Consider the following 27,008-nt stretch of genomic DNA (forward strand, 5'->3'; position numbering starts at 1 on the left):
CACTTGTTTCAAGTACGTGAGCTTGTGTACTGTACGTAGCTTCTTCTCATTTACTACAACTTTCCCTTGATATACTCATCGTACCTCATCTTGTGCCTTCTTCATTGCTTTTGGGTTTTTAAGCAATTCAGACATTGCCCATTCCATTTCTGTTGATGATGTCTCGCTTCCGGCACCAAAAAGCTCGTACAATATATGCACAAGAAAATTGAAAATTTTGTCATTATTCACAATGTATGTTAAGAAAGTAATGTCAAATACGTAATGCGGTTACAAACTTACAACCTTTATTTTATTTTTGAATAGACAAACTCAAGATTAGCCCTAGGTCTTAAGACTATACATGACATCAGCAAATCACTTTTAAATTGTCTCAAGACAAGACTTCACAAAATTTATGCATTTATGAAGCAAAGTCTTAGCAAAGTCTTGAATGGAGTCTTGAAAATTCAAGACCCAACTTAAGATTCATTTAATACTTTATACTGTATTTTCTTCTATATACATATATTAAAGCACAACTTTTTTAAAAAAAATATTATTGTTAACAATAATTTAGTTTAATTTTATTGGAAAAAAATGTAAAGTGTAAAAAGACTTACAAAAATTTATCACTTTAGCCCTAAGACTTAAATATTTGACATATTATATGTAGAAAAGTGTAAGGAAAAAAAAGGGATAATAAAAATAAAGAGAGGTGGGAGAAATGGGTCCCAATCTCAAGTCTTAAGTTGAGTTTTGAAATTTCAAGATTCAATTTGAGACTTGCTTGAAATATTTGAAGAAAAATGAGAAAAGTCTTAAGCATAAGTCTTAAGACGTAAAATGATGATGTCACCCCAAGTCTTAAGACTTGGGGCTAAACTTGCTCTTGGTTGGTAAGTATTTACAATTCTAGTAAAAGTTTATGTCGTTACAGGTTAATAAAGCCCTTACTCCCTTAGCATGAGAGAAGAGTGACAAATGACACATGTGATATGTTATCATATCACTGTTGTAGAAGAAGGAACAAAAGGTGAGATAAAATGTATATATTGACCTTGATCAATAAATAAATAATACTCACAACTACAAATGTACAATAATACAACGAAATTTTGATATTTGCTACCAAGGAAAACACCTCGCTTCATATTTGCTATACAAGTTTTTTTTTTTTTTTCTAACTTTACTATCACCTAAATCAGAGTTTGTTAAAAATAACTACCTAATGTCTTACACCGTAACTATTTCCGTTAGTGGGGCCCAACCAGCACTCCTTCCCCAGCCACCTCCCATTTCCCCATCAACGCTGCCTTGAAGGGTGAAACACATCACTGCCACCCCCTCCCCTTGTCGGGCATCCCATCCCCTTGCCGACGACCAACTCCTCCGCCCCTACTCGAAGCCCCTTTCCTTCCCACGAAATCCTAGAAAAATTCGTCATCTACCCCTAAAACCTCCAAATCGTTCCTCCTCTACCCTCAAAAACCCTGACCACTAGGGTTTTGGGGTTGGGCGAGGAGCGATTGGGAGGTTTCAAGGGTAATGGAGAGGTTTTTATATGCAGCCCATCTTACCAGCTGGCTGCTGTTTGGTGCGTTGTGCTTGGCGCGCCAGTAGCAATGGCCTAGCACACTTGCCCCGCTCATATGCGCAGCAAGCCACACATGCATATGCGGGCTGCTGCTGCTATGTGCGTGGCTTGGTGCATGCTAGCCATGTACTCTTAGAAAATTTTTCCCCTAGCACTCGGTTTGCTCGAGGCATCCCGATGCTAGGGGTATTTTGGCAATTGTCGATTAATTAGTTTGATTTTACCGTCTTGTCTTTTATTAATTCGACTCAACTTGCGACACTCGCTTTTGACGCTCCTAGCTCAATTTCCGGCGTTTAAATATTTATTACTCGAGCGACTCATTAATTCCTTCCGAATTTATTCGTCGTGTTGGATTGTTAGTTGCTTGGGTGTGACCCGAAAGGTTCACTCAAGATTGAGCTGTAATATTAATTATGCATTAATATTACTGATCGGAAGCGGCCTCCACCTAGGTATTTCGGTCACTTGAACTTAGTGAATAAATAGCATTTCAATAGCTCCGAACCCTCTACCGGAATAATACACTTGTTCGAATGGATGACAACATTCCTATCAATTGAAGGCTATCCTGATGTATTGGACCATAAATTTATGAAACATTCTTATCAATTTTTTGAACTACTTTTACACAGTAAATTTGTTTGAAATATAATGGGCGTGTTCGGTTCACCTTATTTTAACTTATTTCAAGTGTAATAAGCTCAATTTAGAAAAGGAAAATTTGTAATTATTAATCCCAACTTTCGCCCATTTACTTTCATTAATCACAACTATCATTATTATTGAATAATCCCAACTTTGGGGGGCATTTTCTTTTATCAGGTCATGACCGGTCAATAAAATTCAATGACCTATTGTAACAGGTAATTTGACACGTGTCAAGCCCTGATTGGTCAAAAAAATAAAAAAAAATAAAATTACAAAAATTGAAAAAAAAAAAACAAAAACCCCAACAACCTCTTCCTTCCGTTCACCGGACCACCATACCCTAACCCCCACCCTGACATCTCGGCCACCCTTTTTACCACCGTGAAACATATACCCCCACCCCTAACCTCGTCGACCACCGCCTTTGGGCCACCAAAACCAACAGATCGGCGAACCCCGACCCCTAAAACCACCGGTCGCACCACCACGACCCCTAAAAAAACTGGTTCACGCGAACCTCGACCCCCATTACCACCAAGAGCGCGAATCCCGACCCCCATTACCACCAGCAGGATGAATCCCGACCCCCATTACCACCAGCAGGACGAATCCTGGCCCCCATCACCACCAGCAGCGCGAACCTCGACCCCCAAAACCAACAGCCGCGCGAATCCTGTCCCCCAACATCACCAGCCGCGCAACTGCGGCCCTTGAAACCACCGTCCGCCACGAACCTCGACCCCCAAAACCAACAGCCGCGCAAATCCTGACCCCCAACATCACCAGCCGCGCAACTGCGGCCCTTGAAACCACCGTCCGCCTCGAACCTCGACCCCCAAAACCCTTACTTCCCTCCTCACTCATGAAAACCACCATACGCCCCTTCCCCACCATGTTGTTAGGGTTTTCACGAGTGGAGGAGGGAGATTGGTGGTTTTCGTGAGTGGATGAGGGAGATCGGGATGAAGGGTGGAGATGCGTCTAGGAGGAGTTGCAGTGCTTGGGGGTTGTTTTCGGCGACGAGGGGTGAAAATGGTGGCTTGGGGGTTGTTGTCGGCGACGGGGGGGTGAGGTTGCGGTGGTTTTCAGTAGGGTTGGGGAAGGAGATGGTGGTTTCCGGTGGTGTTAAGGAAGGAGGTGGTGGGGCTATGGTGCGGTGGGTTTGGTTTTTAACTTTTTTTGTTTTTTTTAAAGAAAATTAACTAATGAAATTGCGACATGTGGCATGTAAGAAAAAAATTAAAAAAAAAAATTACCTTTTAAACAGGTCACCGGCCATTTGACCTGATAAAAGAAAATGCCCCAAAGTTGAGATTATTCAATAATAATCGATAGTTGGGATTTATGAAAGTAAATGGACGAAAGTTGGGAGTAATAATTACAAATTTTCCTTTACAAAAAATAGTCTTGATAAGAGTTACCAAGCATAAATTACAACTAATTAAAATCAACTTTAATAAGTTCAGATAAATATATATATTAGATAAAATATGTTTAGATAAATGAAAATTAAGTAAATAAATAGAGTAGACCTGACCTAAGTATGAACAAGTTCTTAAATTACGTCTAGCACTTTCTCTGTCTCAAACTACTTGGTTTATTTAACTTTTTATAGTCTTTATACCAAAACTGAATCAGACCAATACAGAAGTGTTTAAACCATTGTTGAGATGAGTATAAATCAAAAGTGATGAAGTCATTAGATAACAATCAATAACAAATAAATATTATAAAAAAAGTTACTTTTTTATTACATGTACACACAAATCTTATAATCAACATGTAACAATATTATACACCCTCAATTTTTAAATACTTGCTCCACTTTTTATCTTCGGCCATTTTTAAATACTTGCTCCACTTTCTTTCATAAAAAGTTTTTACAATATATAATTTGTTTCTCTAAACTAGTGGACCCGACATAAATCATATTTCATTAATTTTGTATTCTCTTTCTTCAAATTGCACTACCTTCATGCATATTTATTACTTTCTTTAATTTCTCCTAAAACTCCGCACATAGAGAAATAAAGCAAATTTTAGTCAGTTAAGCGGTGCCTCACTCATATGAAAGAACATGAGTTTTTGGAATTGAGGTTTAAGTCAAAAAATTCCTACTTCAAGAACCAGGATGGCACTTCATTCCCTTACAATGTGTTTGGATAACATTAGAGGAAGGAAAAGAAGGGGAAGGAGGAGAAGAGGAGGGGAGGGAAAGGAAAGGAAGGGGAGAGAAGAATGATGAGTTTTCCTTCTAAATCTCTCCGTTGTTGAAGGGATCATTTTCCTATAATTTAATCCCTCTATTTCTCTCCCCTTCAATTCCCTTATTACTTTCTCATTTGTTATTCAAATGAAGTATATCACATCTCTCCAATTCCCTCCCCTTCTTTTCCTTCCATTTCCTTCTATCCAAACACACCGTTAATCTTGACCATATATTCAAGGATTATTCTGCTGTGTCATTCTTCAAAAAAGGACACCATAATATGCTGACGTGGCATATTATGATTAGCCAATTATTCCTTTATTTTTTTAAAACCAAGATATACTATACATATATGTATAATTGGAAACGCATGTATTTTTTTTTTTTTTTTTTTTTTGTACAGAATACATAATTATAGTATTTGAAAATCCATTTATATTTTTTTAAAATCATCCAGAAAATTAAATTATATAATCAAAATTTAGGAAATCAAATATTAATCATCGTCCTTGATTGTTCATCATCATTCTTCATCTTGTGATCTTAAACCATAAAAGGTTTTTACTCTCTTTATGGAGCAAACCATAAAAGGTTTTTACTCTCTTTAATCCAATAGTGATATACATGGACATTTTTTTTTTTTTTTTTTTTTTTGTGTGAGGAAAGACGAGTTTGATTCTAGGCTAGCTTCTCTAAATCTACTCTTTGGACGAGCTTTTTTAATTTTTATTTTGTTTACTAGTCCGTCAATCCATAATTTGATAAAATTTGGGCGAATATGCGAAAGTTTAATGGTTCTGGTTTTATGAAATATGATGGATGGTAATTTTGTTACAAACTTGTGGGAGATATATATACATACTACGGGCCTGTTTCATACGTTTATTTTCAGTTCAGTTTAGCTTCTAAGTCCTAATTTCCTTCTCTTATAAAATATTTATTTCAGTTCAGTTCAGTTCAGTCTATGAGAACATGCCCTACGTATGTGATATGCAAGATTCCATAAGAAATTGTACTCAGCTCTTGCTTATGGATATGGTGGGAAGTACACGAATGGCTTTTTTTATTTTATAAAGACATGAGCTTAAGCATATACATGTATGACTCTACACTACAAAACATGATACTATATCACATGTTTAACCCAAAGGCCAAAGGAGTTGAAAAAAAAAAAAGCTTAATCTAGAATATTTTACATTTTTCATACAAAGTATGATAATATATATTTAATGCTAGATTAAGCTTTATGTCTTAAATGACATAATGATACACAAAATATAAAATGTAATTACTAAAAAAACAGTCCAACATCATCTTGTACGTAACGATAAACCAACTAATGAAAAGGGATAGGAATTGCAAACAAATTGTTTTTCCTTCTCATTGTCAAGCCATAAGATTCATCCATCTCTAGGTCTTCAGGTTGAGCTCCATTAGGTAACTTCCAATCAAAATGGTAGAGCAACGCGGCTAATGCTAGCTCGACGTTAGCTACCCCTAGTGTCATACCGGGACACCTTCTCCTTCCGGCACCAAAAGGAATTAACTCGAAATTGTTTCCTTTATAATCAACCAAACAATCTTCAAATCTTTCAGGACTAAATTTTTCAGGATCGGTCCAATATTCAGGATCCCTTCCAATAGCCCATGCATTGATCACAACACGAGTTTTGGCAGGTATATCATAGGAATAAATTTGACATCTCTCCATGGATTCTCTAGGTACCAAAAGAGGTACGGGAGGATGAAGTCTTAAAGCTTCCCTTACAACATGTTTCAAGTACTTGAGCTCATGGAGCTTCGTCTCATCAACTACTCCGATCTCTTCATACACTCGTCGTACCTCAGCTTGTGCCTTCTCCATTGCTCTCGGGTTCTTTAGCAACTCAGACATTGTCCATTCTAGTGTTGCCGATGAATTCTCACTTCCACCTCCTAAAAGCTCCTATAAACACACACATCCGCCTTTTTAATCTCTGTATACAACAGAGCTAATTTCATTTTTATACTCGAATTGGTCAAACTTATTTAAATCACGTCAACTTTATTGAAAACTAACTAACCTAAAAACGTAACACCTATGTTGTTTTTTTATTTTCTTCCAAAAAATACAAAAAACGATGACAAACAAGCAGCAGTAATCTAGTTAATTTAGGCTTAGAAAATAAACGATGGACTTACCACGATAACTCCCTTAATGTTATCAGTTGACATGGAAAAATCGTCGGGATCATCAACGTTGTCCGTGTGATATTTCAAAAGAACATCAACCAAATCTTCTTCATGTTTGCCCTGTTTCTTCTTAAATTGATGATCAGAAATTATGGGATCTAAAATTCTATCAGATTCCTTAGTAAACTTCTGAAATTTACCCCTGCTAATTGTTTTAAGAAAATTAATCGAAGGGTAGACGTCTGCTGGGCAAAATCCTGTGCAAGTTTCTGTTACTCCTGCTGTATATGCTCTTAATGCTGCTTGCTCGTTACCTTTAGTTCCAAAAGTTGCTCTGAAATCCAAAATCGTCGTAACATAGATTAAGATCTGTTTGTTAAATTTGCCATTACCTTTGCAGATACGAAGTACTACCTCAGTTTATTATTATGTGCAACAAAGTATATCATTTTCGTATAATCAATCTAAGTAGTATTATTGCAAATTTGCAAGTGTAAGAAAATATTGGTGAATGGTGATAATTTAGTGTCGCAAATGGATGTATGTATGTAAGACTTTAATTGAAAACAAATTAAGTGAGGTTTGTGTAATAAAAAGTCAAAACACATTGATGTATCATGTATGTGGAGGATCATTTTACATAATTTTTACAAAATGAATAGTTCAGATTTAATGATTTTTGAATCATCTTTAAATATTAATATTAATTATTTTCTGAAAAAAAATTTAATTTAAATTTTTTTTTAATTTTATACTTCCGTATTAATTAAAACTAAATTTCATAACTTAATTTGAAAAAAAAATATCAAAAATTAAAATAATTAATTCAAAAACTTAGAAATAATTTAAAATGAATTCCTAAATTAAGAAATATGAATTTTAATTGATTATAGTCATTATACTGTTTAAAAACAATTCAAAAATCATTAAAACATAGCAGTTCAATTTTAAAAATTATAGTAGTCAAATAAATATTATTTAAATGACTATTATAAAATTTTCATGATAGAAAGGAATAAAAGTGCGAAACTAAATAATTCACATACCTACACATAACATCGCAAGCAAGGACAAAGAACTTGTTGCTAAGGTTAACAGCACAACCACCAACCTCCTTCCGAATTGCCTTCAACATATTCAAGGTCTCCTCCTCCCTTATGAACCTAAACGACTCGACTCGTTTCACGGTGAACAACTCGAGCGTCGAAATCTTCCTCACTTGGCGCCAATACTCGCCGTAGGGTGCCAACCCTATGTCTTTACAATCATAGAACACCTCCTTACCTACCATGAGCTCTGGCCGGTTACAAAACACCGCGTCATGAGTCTTCATAACCTCCCTAGCCATGTCGGCGGATGTGACTATAATTGTCGGTACTTGGCCGAGTTGTAGCATCATGACTCGGCCGTACTTCTTAGACAACTCCGCGAGGCGGCGGTGGGGGAGGGTATTTTTGGAAGAGAGTAAGTGGAGGTTGCCTATAAAGGGTAGTTTTGGAGGGCATGGAGGTAATTTTGATGTTGGTTTTTGCATGGATTTTATGACGTAGGTGAAAAATAAGGTAGAAATAAAAATTATGAAGAGAGGGTATTGTAGTAGAGTTTCCATTGCTAAATTATAAATGTTCATGGGATACATGTTATGCTATCTAATTGCACACTTTTTTATAACAGTTCTATTACATACCTCCGTTGTAAAATATTTGCAACAATTAGATATATATAGAGTCTAAATAAAAATAATAATAATAATAATAACCATTGCAAATATTTTAAAGGGAGATTTTATATTATTGGGATAATAATAAAAATAATAGTCAATCAATTTTCGAACTTCAACTGGTAACACATCAATGCAATAATGTATGTAATAACATAACGTTAAAAGTAGCCCTACCTTTAAAAGGTTGAGTTTATGCGTGAATAGTTTCATGTAAAATCTAAAAAGATAATATATTTAATTGCATGATTGAATAATTGGTAGATGCTTGTTCTTGTTTTTATATATGTATGAATTAATTGATCAAATAATTGAGGTAAGATCTAAACCTGGCCTACACCTCTGATTTTATACGAGTTAAATCTTACCAAGTGATTTTTTTTTTATTTATTTTTTTAAAAAATATTTTGGAACCATTTAAACCTTTTTTATTTTTGCACAATTTTTTTTTAAGTAAAATAGACTTTTATTAACTATTGTAATACGAGTTAAACTTATTATCCTTATATACTATAAAAGTTACAATATTTTAACATGCATTTTATTCTTAAAATACATCAATAATGTATTACATTAATCATATTAGCCTTTATAACTAATAACATGTATAATACACATTAGAATACAATGATCAACTCATTATTAATTACAAATTAAAAGTTACCCTTTAGTGGGTCAAAAGAAGACTTAAAGTTACAGTAAAAATTGTTTAAGTTATCCTCAGTTGACCATCTTTTTGTGAAATTTACAAAAATCCACCTTATACAAAACTTATTGTTTAATATTTGTCAAATTGAAAGGAGCCTACAACGATAGATCGATAATGCATGTACACCTATCCTTCGAATACACTTCAAGAGCTAAGATATTCATCCATGTCTAGTCCTTCGATTAGGTTGAGTTCCATCAATTAAAATTCTATAAGATATTCATCCATGAGCTATTTGCTTGTAACGTAGTCAATAGTAACTCAATATAACAGTTCATACTACTAGTTCGTTGAGGAAAAAATCTAATGAATGGTGTCAATTGTAATTAAAATTCATAACGCGTTTATCATGATAAATGAATTTGGTCACTTTGCCATCCTTGGTAATACACTTTAGTTACGCATTGATAATGACTAAGCAACATTTATAAAATAAAATGTTGTTCTTTGAGTCGGATATCACCATCTATTAATAAAGTCTATTAGTGGGTTTTTAGTTTATTCATTAGGTAGGCGTAGTCCACGTGTTGCACGCCAATGCCATTATTTTTAATGTGAAATGCATTAGTGTCACTATAATTTTTAAATAAAAGAAGAAAATAATTGTAAACATATGATACAAATATACAATATTAGAGAAAAGAAAAGAAAAGACTTATCTATTACTTTAAAAATGCCCAAAATGACAGGGAATTAAGAATATTAATAAAGATATTCATTTGAATATTTGATATAGCTCACCATCATTACTTATTATATACTCTCGGATGTATACAGAGAGGTAAGTGGATTTAAGGGTGATTTGTTTTTACTCATTTGATATATTTTTTCTCATCTAAATATTTTAAACGAGCAAAAAGAAAAAAAAAAGTATCAAATGAGCAAAATTATCTTTAGATAGTTCAAGGTGCACTAAAGTGTATATATTTCAACTCTATTGAAATAGCTCACGATCAACTCATTATTTTATGGAGTACAACTTAAAATCACAATTATATCTTTGAGTTTTCATGTAATATTCATGATTGCTTTAAAAGGATTTGATATACTTCTCATATAAACACGATACATCTTCTTTTCAGGGAGCTAATATGCTAAGATACTCCACAATTAATACCATGTTCTGTTCACCTTATTTCCACTTATTTCGGGGTTGATAAGTTCAGATAAGGATAAATAAGTAAGTTCAGGAAAAATAAGTTATAAGTTCTGATAAATTTAGATAAGTTGTGATAAGGGTTAACCAGGACTACCCAAGTTTAATTTATAGCTAAAATAAGTTCCAATAAGGTTAATATGTTTAGATTAGTTCAGATAAGTTCATATAAGTAAAAATCAGGTAAATAGAACACACCCTAAGTGTGCTTGGCTAGGATAGTCTTGGAATGGGTGACCTCTTAGGAAGTTTTCTCGGGTTGCGCATGAGTGAAGATAAAATGCGATGGAAGGACTAGTGTTGGTCTGTAGGGCCAGTTGTTGGTCCTTAATGCGCATTTTGTGACAATAGGCCCATCCCTAATTTGTTCGGGGTCGGGGTCTTACACTTCATATATATATATTTTTTAGTGTACAATCATTACTTCATAAAATAAATAAATAAATAAATAATAAAATAAACCTTGTAGGAACACATTTTTCTCAATAAAAGTGACTTTTTTTCGTTAATATTGTATAAAATTGAATTATTTATTAAAAAAAAGGTGGGGACAATTGTCTCCCTTGTACAGAGTCCTTAATTAATTGGCTTTGTTAAAAAAAATATATATATAATTGGCTTGTAAGTAGAGGGATTCCTTTACCTCCCTTCTCTTTACTCTTACACGTTGACCCGAGAAGTTAGATTGACTTAACTTATAAGAGTGTGAGAAATGCAACCAATTCAGTAGGATCTTTCATCAGATCTTACCTTTAAAAAAAATAAAAACAAAACAAAAAACATTTCCTCTGCTGGTAAATGAAGATAAATAAATTCAAGTATTTGTAATTATATAACCACATGAGGTGATTTTTTTTTTTTCATGTAACCAACCTTAAATTTGTGGAGCTAAGTGTTTGTTAGTGTAGCATTAGTTGTAGATTTGATAGATTTTTTTTATCTTAATGAACAATTAAAACTTTCGTGATTATATATCAATGGAGCTTTTTCAAGAATGATACAAAGACATTTAAAACAATTAGTAAAAAATAGATGATGTCATCACTTTAGGAGTGTTTAATTATATTGAAAATTAGACATGCATGGTAACGAAGATTGCAAGTGGTGAATTTTGATAGATACACTCCAACACACTAAATTTTAAAAAATTTAGTCAACTTGAAATCTAATTGAAGTAATTAACTTCTAAATTTTGTTGCCATTTTCACTTATTTACATGAAATTTTCTTTTAACACAAACTTACGCAACGGTCGGATTCTAATTCAAATTTCAAAAAAAAAAAATATTACGAATAAATACCTTTTAATGATAAACTAAAGCAAATTCTTGAATGAATAATAACGTCCAAAACTTTATACTGTACTAGTATTAACTCTCGTCTACATTAATGCCTTCCGTGGCTCCGCTCCGGTCACTCCCTTGGACCAAGAATATTAATTAAAACCTTATACAATTTTCCTTAAAAAAAAAAAAAAAAAAAAAAAAAAAAAAAAAAAAAAAGTAGTAATGGCAAAAAATAAATAAAATTTGAAAGTGGGTTATATTATTTTCAGGTACCCGCAAATACCGCCAAAACATTAAAGTACCTGAACAGCGTAACTAGCCGTTACATTTTTCTTCCTCCTCAATCTTCACTCCCTGAAATTTTTTGTTTTTGTTTTCATTTTACTATTCATCTCCTCTAATACTCAACTTTCCATATTTCTTCGTAATTTTGGTCCATATTTTTCAATAATTGAGGCAGGAGATTCAAGAATTTAGCAACGAAATCTCTATCAAATTGGGTAAGTTTCAATATTCTGTTCACATTTCGTTTTATAAATTCTGGGTTTTGTTGGAATTTTTGATCCAATTATAGTAATTTATTTTGTTAATTCAACACTTGTAATCTGGGTTTCCTTTTTTCTTGGATTTTGTTGTCTAATTTATGTTTGATTTTTTGGGTTTTTGATGATTTCTTGAAATGAGTGTAGTTCTTAAATTAGAAACACCCAAAATTAGTAATTTAGCAGTAATCGAAATCTGAAGTTAGATTGATTTTTTACCCAGTTGTATATGCAAGAGTCCTGTTTAATTTCAGTTAAACCCAATTCTTGGAATTGCCATCTAAGTGTTTGATAAAATGCCTGAACTATTTGAGCAGTGGATTTTGAAATTGGGTGTTGAAAATGGGAGAACCCAAGACACCATTGTCCAAGATCCTAACAACCACATCATCATGTACTCCCGGGGGAACGAAAGTTCGAGAGGAGAAGATAATGGTAATGGTTCGAGTTAGGCCGCTGAGCTCGAGGGAACAAGCAATGTATGATTTGATTGCATTGGAGTGCCCGGATGAGGAGACAGTAGTGTTCAAGAATCCCAATGATGAGAGGCCTTGTTCCTCCTTTACTTTTGGTAATTTCTTAGGTTTTTTTCAAGGGTATGATGCATGATTTCATAAAATGTGAAGCTTAATTTGACATGACTGCATTGTGTAACAGATAAAGTATTCAGTTCAACTTGTGTTACCGCGAGGGTTTATGAAGGAGGGGCAAAGGATGTGGCCTTATCAGCTCTTACTGGGATTAATGGTGATTATATGCTTGATTTATAATGATATCTTTATTCTGATTAAGTTTAGTAGATGTTGTTTGTTGATTTAGTGAGAATTTTTGTTCTTGCAGCAACAATTTTCGCATATGGGCAGACTAGTAGTGGTAAAACATTTACTATGAGAGGAATCACTGAATATGCAATTGAGGACATATATCAGTATATGCAAAATGTAAGCTTTAACTACTTATGACTGTTCCTGACTTCCTATTATATCATTGGTAGTGGTTATGTGGTATATTTATGCTGAAAATTAAAATGACTGCAATTGATGATATTACAGCAGTGCTTGTAGTATGTGTTACTGTAATCTGGTTTTGAAGGCTGGTTTTGATACTTTATACTATTCTTGCAGCATCCTGAAAGAAATTTCTCTGTGAAAATGTCTGCTTTGGAGATCTACAATGAGACTGTAGTTGATCTTTTGAATCGTAGTTCTGGTCCACTTAGACTTTTGGATGATCCCGAGGTACTTGTTGCCACACACTCTGTATTTTGATATGTTTTAGATTTGTTTCTTGCATTTGTGTAATATAGTAATCTCTCTGTTACAGAAAGGAACCATTGTTGAAAAGCAAGTTGAAGAAGTTGTAAAGGATAGTCAGCATTTGAAGCATTTAATTGGCATCTGTGAAGGTAGCTTTCTTAAAATTCCATCTCTGGATAATCCTTAAAGAATGTGTACATGATCAATTATATACTAGGAATCTGATCGGAGATTTTAGGCACTATTTCGTGTCATTTATGAGATTATTTGAGCCACCCTTTGATTTATTGTTGTTTGCTGGATGCATATTGATGTAATTTATGCTTTACAAGTGTTTCTTTTTCTCTTAAGATATTATAATTTATAATAAAATAATAAAAAATAAAATTGGTTGTTAGCTTCTGAGGCTTACCAAACAGGTCTTAGATTAAGGTATAATATTTCTTGCTTATTTGAACAAAAGTATTGGAGTTTAATTGCTCCAGCATATGTTTTGCTCTAATTTTGCAGCTCAAAGGCAAGTAGGGGAGACAGCCTTGAATGATAAAAGTTCAAGATCACATCAGATAGTGAGACTGGTATTGCGCCTGCTTTATTGCACTTCATTCCTAACAAATCAACAAAGCTGAATTTCTAGCTTGAATCTAAAATATGTATCATACATTCATACTTTTAGGATATGATAGTTGTTGATTTGATTAAGATGTTTGCCATTGTCTACATATATTTTTTAATTTAGACCATTGAGAGCCGCCTCAAGGAAAATGCAGGCCGTCTGAAGTCTTTCATAGCAAGCCTGGTACATGCCTCCTACTCTCTTCTGGTCTTGGTTGTTGGAGTTGAAAGATACTTATTGCAAAAAATTAAAAATTTCAGAATCTTGTCGACCTCGCTGGTAGTGAACGTGCCTCTCAAACTAAAAGTGCTGGTTTAAGGTTGAGGGAAGGAAGTCATATAAACCGCAGCTTGTTGACACTCACCCAAGTTATCCGAAAATTGGGGTTAGTATTTGTGGTTGCTGGCAATCAGACTGTAGTCTATCACATTAAACAAATTCATCTTAAAACTTTTATTGAAGAATTGATTTTTAGATGCTGATTTGTTTTGCTCTCTTGCATCCATTTCAGCAGTGGAAAAAGGACAGGTCATATACCATACAGAGAATCAAAGCTTACCCGAATATTGCAGTCTTCACTTGGAGGAAACGCACGAACTGCAATAATATGTACCTTAAGTCCTGCATTGAGTCATGTAGAACAATCACGCAATACACTGTTATTTGCAACAAGTGCAAAGGAGGTTACAAACACTACTAGGGTGAATGTGGTAAGATAGTCTTTACAGACAATCTTTTGACAGTATAATATCATGTCTATTGTGCAATTGATACGATGCATAGATTTCATGGTACTCTATGCTTTATGATCTGAATGTCTTTATCTGATAAACAAGCAATATTCTCCGATCAGGTTGTTACGGACCAGCAGTTGGTTAAGCATTTACAACAGGAAGTTTCTAGATTGGAAGCTGAGCTCAAAAGTCCAGAACCTTCATCTTCATCAGCAGCTTTAAAGGCACTTCTGATTGAGAAAAACGTAAAAATCCAGAAGGTATGTTTCTTAGCTCGTGAACAACTTTACACACTGGGATTATGTTTGCTCAAACAGAACCATTTCAGCCTTTTTTCTGTGTTGAAAATCTTGAAAATAAAGGTTTGCTCTGCTGCTTTTTTAAGCAGAAGTTTGAAACACAAACCCAACCTTATCTGATCCCTACCTCTAAAAAATGCAAGAGTAAGAGAGAATGAGATTGCTCTTTAATTATAATGACTGACTAAAGCCTTGTTATCATGTATAGTTGGAGAGGAAAATGGGAGAGCTTAAGCGACAAAGAGATCTTGCACAGTCTCAACTTGAACTGGAAAGAACACGCAAGGAAAAGAAGGTAAACCAAGAATTTTGACACTCCGTTTCCAGTGTTTTTCAGTTGCAATATTCTTCTCTTTGCTCACCCCTCTTTCCTATTTTAGGAATCAAGTAACTCCAGCCCATCTAATCAAGTGAGAAAGTGTCTCGCTTATCCATTAGACACGATTGCGAGCAAATTTGCATCTGAAACCCAGGAAAGATACCAGGCTGGAAGGCAGTCAATGCTTAGGCAATCAGTTACTTCTACTGATCCTTCTCTCTTAGTGCAAGAAATCCGGAAGCTTGAAGTTCTGCAAAGACGACTAGGTGATGAAGCAAATAAAGCTCTTGACATACTTCAAAAAGAAGTTGCGTGTAACAGACTGGGGACACAAGATGCTGCTGAAAATGTTGCAAAGCTACTTTCTGAGATCAAAAACATGCAAATTATTAATTCCATATCCGAAGACATCATGGTAAAGGACAAAGCTGACCTGAAAGAGGAAATCATCCGGTTGAACTCGCAGGGGCAGACAATTGAATCTTTAGAAAAGAAGCTTGAGAATGTTCAGAACTCTGTGGACAGGTTGGTATTTACTTTGGGAAATAATGAGGATACCCCAGATACAAAGACACAATCTAAAAGGAAAAAGGGTATCCCATTTAACCTAACCAACAGTCCAAACATGTCAAACTTTATAAGGGCTCCATGTTCTCCTCTTTCTTCTTCTCGGAGAGTAATGGATGAGATAGGTAACACTATGTCAGATAGCCAAAGTGCTTTGCCAACTAATGATAGTCTGCCGAATTCCTGCAAAAGCACCCCTCTTAAAGGTGACCAAGTTGGTTATTCTCATTCCTCTAGGGAGAATACTCCTGCAAGGCAGAAATCAAACTCAGTTAATGTGAAGAAAATGAAGAAAATGTTCAATAATACACTTGAAGAGACTGCGCGTAACATCAGGTCATATGTTACTGAGTTGAAGGAAAGAGTTGCTAAGCTTCAGTATCAAAAACAGCTTCTGGTTTGTCAGGTAAGAATTCTGATTGATCTATTCAACTGCTTCATGGATTTTAATTCTTTTATTGACCCTTGTTGTATGGATGGATACTTATGTGATCTCAAGAATGATAATGTTCTGCTTGCTTGCTGTGGGCTATCCACTTCATATCATGTATGCCCTTTAGCTTAGTATATTGGCTACATATTTGTTGTTTTATGGTCCTAGATAGGAAGTCAGAGGTATTCTTATTGTCTGAGTAATTCATACCTTTAAAAGGACACTCGTTTACAGTGATATTACACCGCTCTATCTAAAGAATGTTTAATATGCAGCTTCTAGGCTTATGAATATGTTAAATCTCTTGTAATATTTGTCCTTAAATTCTCACATATCTTTTGTTATCCGTTTGTTGATAACTAGGTGCTGGATCTGGAGGCTGGTGAAGCAACAACCAGTTCACATGGTGAACCTGACCAATCTCCTTTTTCTTGGCTGTCAATGTTTGAGGAACAAAGAAAGCAGATAGTAATGTTATGGCATCTGTGCCATGTCTCGCTGGTGCACCGCACCCAGTTTTTCCTGTTATTTAGAGGTGATCCTGCTGATCAGATATACATGGAAGTTGAGCTGCGAAGATTAACATGGTTAGAACAGCATTTGTCAGATCTTGGAAATGCTAGCCCTGCTCTCTTAAGTGATGAACCAGCCTCCTATGTTTCGTCCAGGTACTGTCTCAATTTGTCAGTTATTTACTATTGTTTATATAAGCTGCTTAAACGGTTTCCATAATAACCCATAATGTGTATGTGAACTACTTGCAGCATTAAGGCCCTTAAACAAGAGAGGGAAAACCTGGCAAAGAGGGTTAGTTCTAGATTAACACCAGAAGAAAGGGAAGCTCTCTACAGAAAGTGGGATATTCCACCAGAAGGGAAACAAAGACGGAGGCTGCAGTTAGTCAACAAATTATGGACCGACCCTCACAGCTTGCAGCACGTGCAAGAAAGTGCAGATATTGTAGCAAAGCTTGTTGGGTTTTGTGAATCCGGTGAGCAACTTAAAAGGGAGATGTTTGAACTTAATTTCAAGTCACCTTGTGATAAGAAAACATGGATGGGCTGGAACTTGATATCGAACCTGTTGCATCTGTAAATACTTTACCTGAATCAATCTTCTGTAAATATTTGTGTAAAGCTTGTGCTGTCTAACTAACCTTTACATGTAATAACAAGATTTATGCTGTCTACTAATCTTAGAAAACAATGGGTGCACCTTTTGGAACACCCTGCAGAGCTCGTGTATTAAAGTACCTTCTGAAAAACCTTCTTACTGCACATTTTGATGTTGCAAACACCATTTCAGGTTTAATTCAAATTCTGATGATCAAACAGCACATTTTTGTGGAAGCAATAAATCTTCATAATAGGATATATTTTTCATATACTCTGATATGGTCAGATTTAGTTTCCTAATTTTCCTAGATGTTGCCTTTTTAATATTGAAATTTGGACGAAAAAAAAAAAAAAAAACCCTTAAAATATGTGATTTTTGGAGCCTGAATTGATAATTGAATCAAATGTCCCTTGATTTTTGGAGCTTATTTGATAATTGAATCAAATTTGGTTAGTAATGTATTGCAGAACCCGTTAATGTTAGTATTGAATTATGAAGCTAATAGGTAATTTGCTAGGCGGCTGGTTTGGTTGAATCTCTATAATGTTTATATATATCACGAATATTTGTATGAATGAGATGGAAGTGTGAGTTTTAGAATTCGTTCCTAATTTGAGAATCTGTTGGTGCAGAATTTCTTATGACGAGGCATAAATATTTAAGTTGAGTAATAAAACTAGGCATCAAAGTTGAATCATGGTCAATCGACGAAGCCCATGCATCCTCATAATCTTGATACCGACTATATTGAACAGGATTATGCTTTAGCCATTTTCTTATAATTCAGATTGTAGTTTCCTGATTCTTTGGTGCAGTATTGCTGCCAGATAGCCTCTTGTACAGATTTGTCAATTATACTTTTTACAAAATCAATGCAGTTTTGCCAGTATACAAATATTATTGTATTTCACAGTAGAGAAGCAGAAACTATAAACTAAGAATGCTAAGACTATTGAATGTTGATAGTAAATTTTCCTTGTCAATTTTTTAGAAATGACGAGGAAGGGTGAGTGTAGAAAGTTACAGCAGCAATCTACTTCTTGCCAAACTACTTCTTGAGCCCCAAACCCACTTCTGTCTTACTCTTCTCTTCTTCTCTTCTGCAATCTCTGAAAAAAAACACACGAGAAAGCAGCATATCAGGACAAAACCTCACAGAAGCAACCAAGGGGAATTCATAAATAACAAGTGCAATATAAAATGGGCGGTAAAATAGTTAATAACATGGTGACAATTTGTCAATTTAGATTCACTTTTAGTATAGGTTAGTTAATTGATGATTTAGTTGGTTAAGGGTTATCTATTTTGGGATTACTCAGTCGCTTAACACGTTTTTGCCACGGTTACTTATTCATGGTTACTTTTTTAAGGGTTACTCAGTTGGTCAACAGTTATTTATTTTGGAGTTACTCACTCGGTCAAGAGTTATTTATTCTGGAGTTACTCAGTCGCAAAGTTATCAGAATCGGGATTCTACTTTGAATCGGTGAGTGGGGTAGAATCGAATCGGTAAAATCGAATCGTAGAATCGTACGATTCTACCAAAATGTAAAATTAGGCTTCAAAATGTAACAAATTACTACATAATTTTATAGCAATGAGAATGATAATAATATATATTGTTAATAACATAATATTGACATACAAACATAAAATAGTTTTTCAAGTAATTTCGCATGCGCATAACTCAAACAATACACTATAAACTATAAAGCCGGATTATTGGTACACATTCTTAACCATGAGAGTATACGGCAGTTGTTGTTAAATTATGAAAAAAAAAATAATGTTGTTGACTCGTAAAGCTGTTTTCCCTAGACCCATGCATAATAAAAAAAAAATCCAGCGATATCTACAACATAACGATTCTACCAGCGATTTACATCGTTTAGGTGGATTAGGATCGTAGAATCGTACGATTCTACAATCTGAATCGCGATTTTAATAACATTGGTCATACAACATACAAAATATTAATGGGAAGTCGAGATACATCTGATAATAACAACAACAACAACAACAATAATAATAATAATAATAATAATAATAATAATAATAATAATAATAATAATAATAATAATAATAATAATAATAAGCTACTAATACAGTGATACAAATAAATTGTATAGTTTTTTTTTTTTTTTGACAAGGATGTAGATTGGCTTTTGTCATTGAATAGCTTAGTTCAATAATTGTAGAAAAGTTAAGCTAAGGCATCACTATTCAACATTGAAGGTTTATTAAAAAAAAAAAAAGTTCACTAAAGTCATTTGATCCTACAAACAATTTTTTGTACCCACGAGTCATTACTATCATGGCAACCATCAATCAATAACATAATACTAAAACAGACACCGGAAATGACATGTGTCACTTCCTAGTGCTGTTTTTTCCCTCCGAAATCCTTTATTTTTTTTACTTTTTATTTTAAAATATACTTATATACCTTCATCAAATTATTAAAATGTGATTTACTTGCCTAAAAAAACATATTGTGAATCAAATATTTTCGTATCTTTTATTGTACAAATTATTATTGAATATCTATACTATTTCATCTATAATGTTTGTTTTTTTTTTGGTGCAAAAGAGGGACTAACCCGAACAAAACAAACAAATAAAAGCAAGAAAAAGAAAAACAAAACAAAACACGAAACAAAAGCAAACTAAGTTCTTTCCACCGGAACCAATCTAGCTCTTGCCACACCACTCAAGTCCTCCAATAAAATGGGCTGAAGGTCCTCCGGGACCGCCTCAAAAATGACCATCCGTTGTGCCAAGTTGACTCCATAGTTCGCTAATCAATCAGCCGCCCGATTAGCTTCTCTATAGCAATGACTAATAGTCACCTTCCAACCATCCCGCGCAATGATAGCCTTACACCGACGAATAATGTGAATGAAGGGAGAGTTAGTTGGGCAAGGCTCAACTAACATACGAACTACATACTCCGAATCCAAAGAGACTTGAACAAGTCTATGCCCAGCGTTCCATGCCACTGCCAGCCCTCGAAGCACACCCAGAAGCTCAACTTTATTGTTCGAACATATGCCACAATTAGTAGCAAACAGCTCAAAAAGTTCTCCAGTATAGCCTCGAATGATTCCTCCAGCACCTGCTTTGCCCGGGTTACCTTTAGACGCACCATCCGTGTTTAAGCATACCCATCCCACTCTTGGAGGCTCCCATCTGATATATTTCTCTACTCGTCTACCCGAACCTCCAGGATTGTACATAATAGGATTTTCCATGGCTTGATTAATATCCAACACCCTTGCCATAATATATGTTGCCTGATCAGGTGGTATACTCGGGGAAGTAGCAAACACCCTCTCGTTTCTCCAACGCCATAACCACCAACAAGCAACCATAAATACTACCTTACAAGCTTCACCTTCCAGAGAGTTATCCTTTTGAACATTGTGCATAATCCATTCAGTACAAGACATAGAGTTATACACTCTATTATCATCCCATCCTAGTTTACTCCAAACAAACCTGGCAGCTGGGCATCCACGGAGAATGTGGTCAATGATCTCATCATTCGCACGACACACTCCACATCTTGGATCATTTGTCATCTTACGCACAAATCTCATCGAATTCGTCATAAGTCTATCCCTTGCTACTAGCCAGAAGAACATTCGAATTCTTTGTGGAACACGGGCCTTCCATATTGCTTTCCATCCTTGGCTTTCTTGAGGGGGAGTGTCCACTTGATTTCGAATAATCTTGATTGCTGAAGAAATAGTAAAACCCCCAGCTGGGTTACCATTCCAAAACAACTCATCAATTGCATCTTCATCATTTAAAACTTCATGAGAAGCAATAATCTCCAGCACATCTGCACTCAAGAAATCCGCAAATAACTCATATCTCCACCCAGAATCGAAGTCCCAATACTCCCTAACTGGATTGTCAATAGTAGCCAAAGGGGGTTTAGGATCAGCTAGCTCATATAAGGGTACAGAAGTAGCCCATCGATGCGTCCAAAAAGCAATTCTATCCCCTTTGCCCATTGCCACACTAAACACCCTTCTTAAGGATATCAATATTTTCCTCTATTCCTTTCCAAGCATTTGAAGCATCCCCTCTAGTCTTAAACATTTCCAAATCACATCTCCCATCACAGTACTTGTTGCGTAATACTCGAGCCCATAGAGAGTTAGGCTCTGTGAGTACCCTCCAACCCAATTTAGCCAAAAAAGCCGCATTAGCTTGACGCATTGATCGGAGTCCCAATCCACCATCACTCTTTGGTTTAGTAACTGTTTCCCAAGCAACCAGGTGGACTTTTCGATTTTGCTCATCACCTCCCCACAAGAACCTTCTTGTTTTCTTGTCTATCTCATCACACACTGCCTTAGGTAACTTCGTAGTCTGCATAGTGAAGTATGGGATAGCAGATAAACAAGCCTGCGCCAATGTATTACGGCCTGCTAGAGACAGCGTCTTCATTTTCCAACTTGTAAGCTTTGAGTTGACTTTTTCAATTAGGTATTGGTAATCCTGCTTCTTGGTCCTACCATTAATTGTGGGAACACCAAGATACTTACCTAAGTCATCAGTGCTAGCCATGCCCAAAGTATCACTAATAACTCTTCAAACATCACCATCAGTATTATTCGAAAAGAAAACACATGATTTGTCCAGACTTACTTTGCTACCAAAAGCCCTACAAAATCTATCCAAGCAACTCTTCATACAAATTGCTTGATCTACCGAGGCATCACAAAATAAAATGAAGTCATCCGCGAAAGCAAGGTGAGAGATATCGGTCCCTTCCTACACGCCCTAACAGCCTTCCAACCCCCAAACTTCACTTCATGCTCAATTAATTGTGCCAACCTTTCCATACAAATCACATAAAGGTAAGGAGACAAGGGGTCTCCTTGCCTAATTCCCCTACTCGGGGTAAAACTATCAGTTGGCTCACCATTCCATAGAATCTGCAATTTAGCCGAAGTGATACATTGCATCACAATATCCACCATTGATTGAGGCAATCGAAGTTCCATCAAAGATTCCCGAATGAACGACCAACAAAGCCTATCATAGGCCTTCTCAAAGTCTATTTTCACCGCCATTATACCTTGCTTTCCTTGTTTCCTTCTCATGGTGTGTAACATTTCTTGGACAATAATAATATTGTCCATGATTTGATGCTTCGGCACAAAGCTACACTGAGTAGGGGAGATGAGAGATGGTAACAAAGGCTTCAACCGATTAACAATCACCTTAGTAACAATCTTATACACAATGTTACACAACCCAATGGGCCTAAAGTGATTCGGTTTTTGAGGAGACTCCATCTTAGGGATAAGCACTATAAATGCATCATTTAATCCTTCCGGAAAGGCCTTTCCATCGAGCACATCCTTCACTAGCTGAATAACACTCGGAGCCACCAAATTCCAATAATTCTGGAAAAAAAAGTGGCTGAAAACCATCGGGGCCCGGGGCTTTGAACGGTTTCATCCCAAAAAGAGCTCGCTTAACTTCACACCCAGTAAAAGGCCGCGAAATTAAATCCCACTCATCCTGACTAATCAACGGAAACTGATCAAACAACAATTTTTCTCCAGTAAAGGGGCTCGGTTCCTTTGTAAACAGGCTGCTCCAATACTTGACCACCATATTCTTGATAGTCGAAGAACAAGTAACCCAAGAACCATCTTCATCCTGCAAAGTATCAATCCGATTCTGCCTCCTTCTGATTATAGTGGAAAGGTGAAAAAGTTGTATTTCGGTCCCCGTCTCGCAGCATATCAACTCTTGATTTCTAGAACCACAAAATTTCTTCTTGGTCTAAAATTTCATCCATCTCCTTCCTCAATTTCAGCCAATCTTTTCTGAATTCCCTCTAATCGAGCCCAAAGTTCTGATTTTTTCTTAAAGATATTATGGAAGATTTCCTTATTCCATGAGGACAAAAAATCAGCAAAAGTGCGAAGAAACGGAATTATGGGAACACTGTTATCCCACTTAGAATGAATAAACTCATCAAATTTGGCATGATTCATCCACGCTGCTTGGAACCTAAATGGTTTTAACGAAGATAGGATATGAGCAAACCCATTCGTGCTGATAAGTATAGGCAAGTGATCACTTCTCAATTTTGGAAGAGTCCGAACAGCCCCTTCATAAAACCGAATTCTCCAGTCATCATTAGCCAGGGCCCGATCCAATCTTGCTGACTTAAATGTATCGACAGAGTTACCACGGAACCACGTGTGGGCTGGGCCGGAAGACCCCAAATTAATAAGAGCATTACCTTCAATCCAATCCGCAAACGCCTTGCATCTACGCACCATCTCTGACCCTCTAACTCCACCATTACGCTCACTCATGCTTGAAGTCTCATTAAAATCTCCTGCGATCAACCAAGGGCCAGAGTCGGAATATCCACCCAATTCATGGTAATTTTCTCTCAAATAACTCTTTGAAACGCTCTCTGTCTCACACTGATTACGCAAAGCTGAAGGAGTAGAGGATGCAATTTCGAAGAGGTTTTCCTTCCCTACACTCAAGCTGGGCTTTGAATAGGGTCCAGAAAATTTAGAAGCAGAATTACCATAATTCTTCTTAATTACCCTAGCAGGACCAGGCAAGAACTCAGAATTTTTTGCTGAGAGCGGAATTCTCTGTCTCATATCTTTAAACTTTCCACCTTGAACAGATATTTTGTCCTTAGAAAACATTCTATTTCCCATAACCAAATCAGTATTGCCATTATTTTCCTTTTCCACTTGGGAAATATTGCCAAGATCAATAGTTGATTGATGCATACTATTCTGGTCCCCCTCACCAATAGACAAACTACTTTGAGAATTTATCTCAATTGCCATATCTTGATCTTCCCCCAAATTAACTGTGGCCTCTTTTGGTAATTCTTGTTGCTCACTCTGCTCCAATATTGGACTTTCCTTACTGTTCGAATTGTTACCAGCTTTCTTACTGTTCGAATTGTTACCAGCCTCCTTCTGCACTGGTACTCTTTGTTGAACGCTGGACAATCATCCATGCTCCATAGGTATCCTGCATTTCTGGCCTCTGTACCTGAGTTGTTTCAACACCATTCTGAGTAGCAGAACACTCATCAGAAACCTCAGCATTTCGAATGCCAAATTTCTTATCCCCAATCTTCTGCAAGAAAGCCTTATCAAAATATTCAACTGAGAGATTTGGAATTCTCACCCACGCTGTCAATTTCTTAATAGGTTCCTCATCCGGGATAAAGTTTGGCACCCATTTACGAATAGACAAATAACTCGCCAATAATCCAAGGCCTTTGAGTCATGACATGATCATAATCATCTAAATTATTGAAACGCACAATATAATATGCACACCCGACATCTGTCAATGCAATATCTCCTTTCAAATTCCATTTTAGCCTTAACCTTCGGATAAGCACTTCATACCCTAATATCGGCATTTTTCATCATCCTCTTCTGTCTCATCAGGGATATCATCATCAGATACATCCTCTTCTCCTATATCCTGATTCTTGAACAGGGGATTGACCGTACTCGCCATACCTTGCATAGCCCGTAAATATGGCCCCTGCTTTTGCCCCCCAGGATTATGGTTTTTATTCGTACCCAACATTTCAACATCCATTGCGTTCTCATCACTAGAATTTTCCAGTTGTCTTTTGAATTTTTTATTTGATCTTTGCAAAAGATCATTTTCCTCGCTCGAAAGCCCTAGGTTTTCTCTCGCTTTTTCGCTCTCCATATTTTTTTTTAATTTTAATACCATAAGCAAATTTTCATCTATAACGTAATATTAAACCATACACTAGGAAGAAACAGACTCTATAAATGACTTGTGTCACTTCCTGAAATCGTTTTTTCCTCTAATTTTTTTTCAAGATGACATCTACTATTTATTATAAAATATACTAATAGTGTTTTTAATAGTTAAATTACTGTGCATGATACGGAACCTAATCCAGCTACTTTACAATCTTCAAGTAACAACATTTTTATATGTTCTAAACATTGTAGGGCCCAATAGTAAAACTTATGGACTTATGGTTCTCAAAGCTGGCCCATGGGGGCTGGGCCTCCACCCGCCCCCTAGACTTTGCCCCTACAGTGAGGGTTGTCTCAAATCTCAATCCAACTACATTGCGATGGTGTAACTTTGTATGTGCCTCTTGCTAACTACGGAGGAATAGACTTCTTATAATGACCACCCTATTTAAATCGTTTTGAGGTATCTACGCCCGGAACATGGTTGTTAAAATAGGCATAGCACAATGTCTTAAGTGCAAAGTCCCCTTGCCAAGGCCTATTGCTTACTACAGAGTAATAGACTTCTTATAATGACCACCCGCATTTAATTTGTTTTGAGCTATCTACATTTGAACCATGATTGTTAAACTTAGCATAGTAGTGATAGTACAATATCTTAAGTGCAAAGTCCCCTTACCAAGGTGACCATCCCTAGCCCCTAGGGTGTGATCACCTCACCAATCGTACTTTCCATTTTAATGAGTATGGTTTTATGTCCTGTACTTAAGTTTAGGAACTCAAATGTAGTCGAATAAGTCAAAAGAAAACCAAAACCTAGTTGCATATCCTCGTAAATAGTTCATCAATCATACCATAGGAAAAAAAAAAAAAAAAACAATAATAAAACCTGACAAGAAAATATAGTAAAAACCGCATAGCATGTTGTATAAGCAAGAGCTTATCATTCTGTGAGCATGCTACACTCATCAAAAGTTCAAAACAAAGGAAAGTCGGAAATGAATTAAAACCCTCAAAAAACACAAACTGAGAACGAGGAACACACCCTTCAATCCGATAGATGATTAGAAGTTCATGATTATAAATGATTACAATCATTATATATAAAATAGGAAAAATTAGAAAAAATAATCCCAACTTTCCTCAATTTTTGTAGAATAATCCCAACTTTCATTTATTCTAGAATAATCCGAACTTTTGGGGTATTCTTTTTCTTCAATCCCAAATACCGGCTACCAATTAATTTTTGACACGTGTAGTCGGTATTTGGGATTGAAGAAAAAGAATGACCCATAAAGTTCGGATTATTCCAGAATAATCCAAAGTTAGAATTATTCTAGCAAAATTGATGAAAGTTGGAATTATTATTTCTAATTTTTCCTATAAAATATGCTTTTAATCCATAACATTTACAATTGTTTATTTGTTTCACATACTTCCATGTAAGGACACTATTCCAATATTAGGAATACTTATCAAATACTTCGTAGTTCTTATCATTCCACCAACAATCTTGGAATTCATATATCCCGACATATACATGAAACCATGTAAATAAATACGAGTAACATACACATAATTTCATGCTCTGCACGTAAAATTTCCATAAATTAATTTTTTCGTATTAGCTCAACCATTTTTTTTTCGTCCTCCCAATGTGTATTCAAAGTCGTCATTTTAGCTCTCCATTTTTAATCCTTAGCTTGGAGAACTCTTGGTGATTATTGGTAGGCAATTAATTCGATTTTACTCCATAACTCACACCAATTTGGGTTTTCTTTTATCCGGCTCCAAACATTCGCAAATGCATTACCAATTACAAATAGAAGGAAATTTGTTAGAGATATGTGTGATATATTTTCTGTAGATATCATTAAAGGAATAATAT

General features: G+C 35.5%; 2 protein-coding genes across 3 annotated transcripts; one reads left to right on the plus strand and one right to left on the minus strand.

Moving 5' to 3' along the window:
* Positions 1 to 5,482: 5,482 nt before the first annotated feature.
* LOC110715729 (cytochrome P450 71D10-like) lies at positions 5,483 to 8,333 on the minus strand. The gene is made up of 3 exons (XM_021894336.1): positions 7,655 to 8,333; positions 6,618 to 6,942; positions 5,483 to 6,381 (listed from the first exon to the last, which is right to left on the minus strand). Exons 1-3 carry the CDS (start codon positions 8,245 to 8,247, stop codon positions 5,773 to 5,775), a joined length of 1,527 nt encoding a protein of 508 aa, XP_021750028.1. The 5' UTR covers positions 8,248 to 8,333; the 3' UTR covers positions 5,483 to 5,772.
* Positions 8,334 to 10,894: 2,561 nt separating this feature from the next.
* On the plus strand, positions 10,895 to 17,508 carry LOC110715728 (kinesin-like protein KIN-7B). 2 transcript variants are annotated; one of them, XM_021894334.1, is made up of 15 exons: positions 10,895 to 11,978; positions 12,338 to 12,591; positions 12,678 to 12,767; positions 12,861 to 12,961; positions 13,145 to 13,258; positions 13,344 to 13,425; positions 13,787 to 13,854; positions 14,016 to 14,075; positions 14,153 to 14,277; positions 14,404 to 14,602; positions 14,746 to 14,886; positions 15,134 to 15,220; positions 15,306 to 16,217; positions 16,608 to 16,912; positions 17,009 to 17,508. In XM_021894334.1, the coding sequence occupies exons 2-15, from the start codon at positions 12,363 to 12,365 to the stop codon at positions 17,337 to 17,339; spliced, it is 2,844 nt and encodes a 947-aa protein (XP_021750026.1). In that variant the 5' UTR covers positions 10,895 to 11,978; positions 12,338 to 12,362; the 3' UTR covers positions 17,340 to 17,508. The 2 variants fall into 2 exon arrangements, with proteins under 2 accessions (XP_021750026.1, XP_021750027.1); XM_021894335.1 differs by having other exon boundaries at positions 14,407 to 14,602.
* Positions 17,509 to 27,008: the final 9,500 nt, after the last annotated feature.

The sequence above is a fragment of the Chenopodium quinoa genome, unplaced genomic scaffold (genome assembly GCF_001683475.1).
Source record: "Chenopodium quinoa cultivar QQ74 unplaced genomic scaffold, ASM168347v1, whole genome shotgun sequence".
In the NCBI taxonomy this organism is placed as follows: Eukaryota; Viridiplantae; Streptophyta; class Magnoliopsida; order Caryophyllales; family Amaranthaceae; genus Chenopodium; species Chenopodium quinoa.

What these genes read in the sequence shown, in the direction of transcription:
- LOC110715729 (XM_021894336.1), bottom strand. Translation starts at nt 8,247, where the DNA reads ATGTATCCCATGAACATTTATAATTTAGCAATGGAAACTCTACTACAA. An exon ending in GCTTGCGATGTTATGTGTAG is followed by an intron (nt 6,943 to 7,654) that starts GTATGTGAATTA and finishes TTTGGATTTCAG; the next exon opens with AGCAACTTTTGGAACTAAAG. An exon ending in ACATTAAGGGAGTTATCGTG is followed by an intron (nt 6,382 to 6,617) that starts GTAAGTCCATCG and finishes GTGTGTTTATAG; the next exon opens with GAGCTTTTAGGAGGTGGAAG.
- LOC110715728 (XM_021894334.1), top strand. Translation starts at nt 12,363, where the DNA reads ATGGGAGAACCCAAGACACCATTGTCCAAGATCCTAACAACCACATCA. An exon ending in TTTAATTGGCATCTGTGAAG is followed by an intron (nt 13,426 to 13,786) that starts GTAGCTTTCTTA and finishes CTAATTTTGCAG; the next exon opens with CTCAAAGGCAAGTAGGGGAG. An exon ending in AACAGCTTCTGGTTTGTCAG is followed by an intron (nt 16,218 to 16,607) that starts GTAAGAATTCTG and finishes GTTGATAACTAG; the next exon opens with GTGCTGGATCTGGAGGCTGG.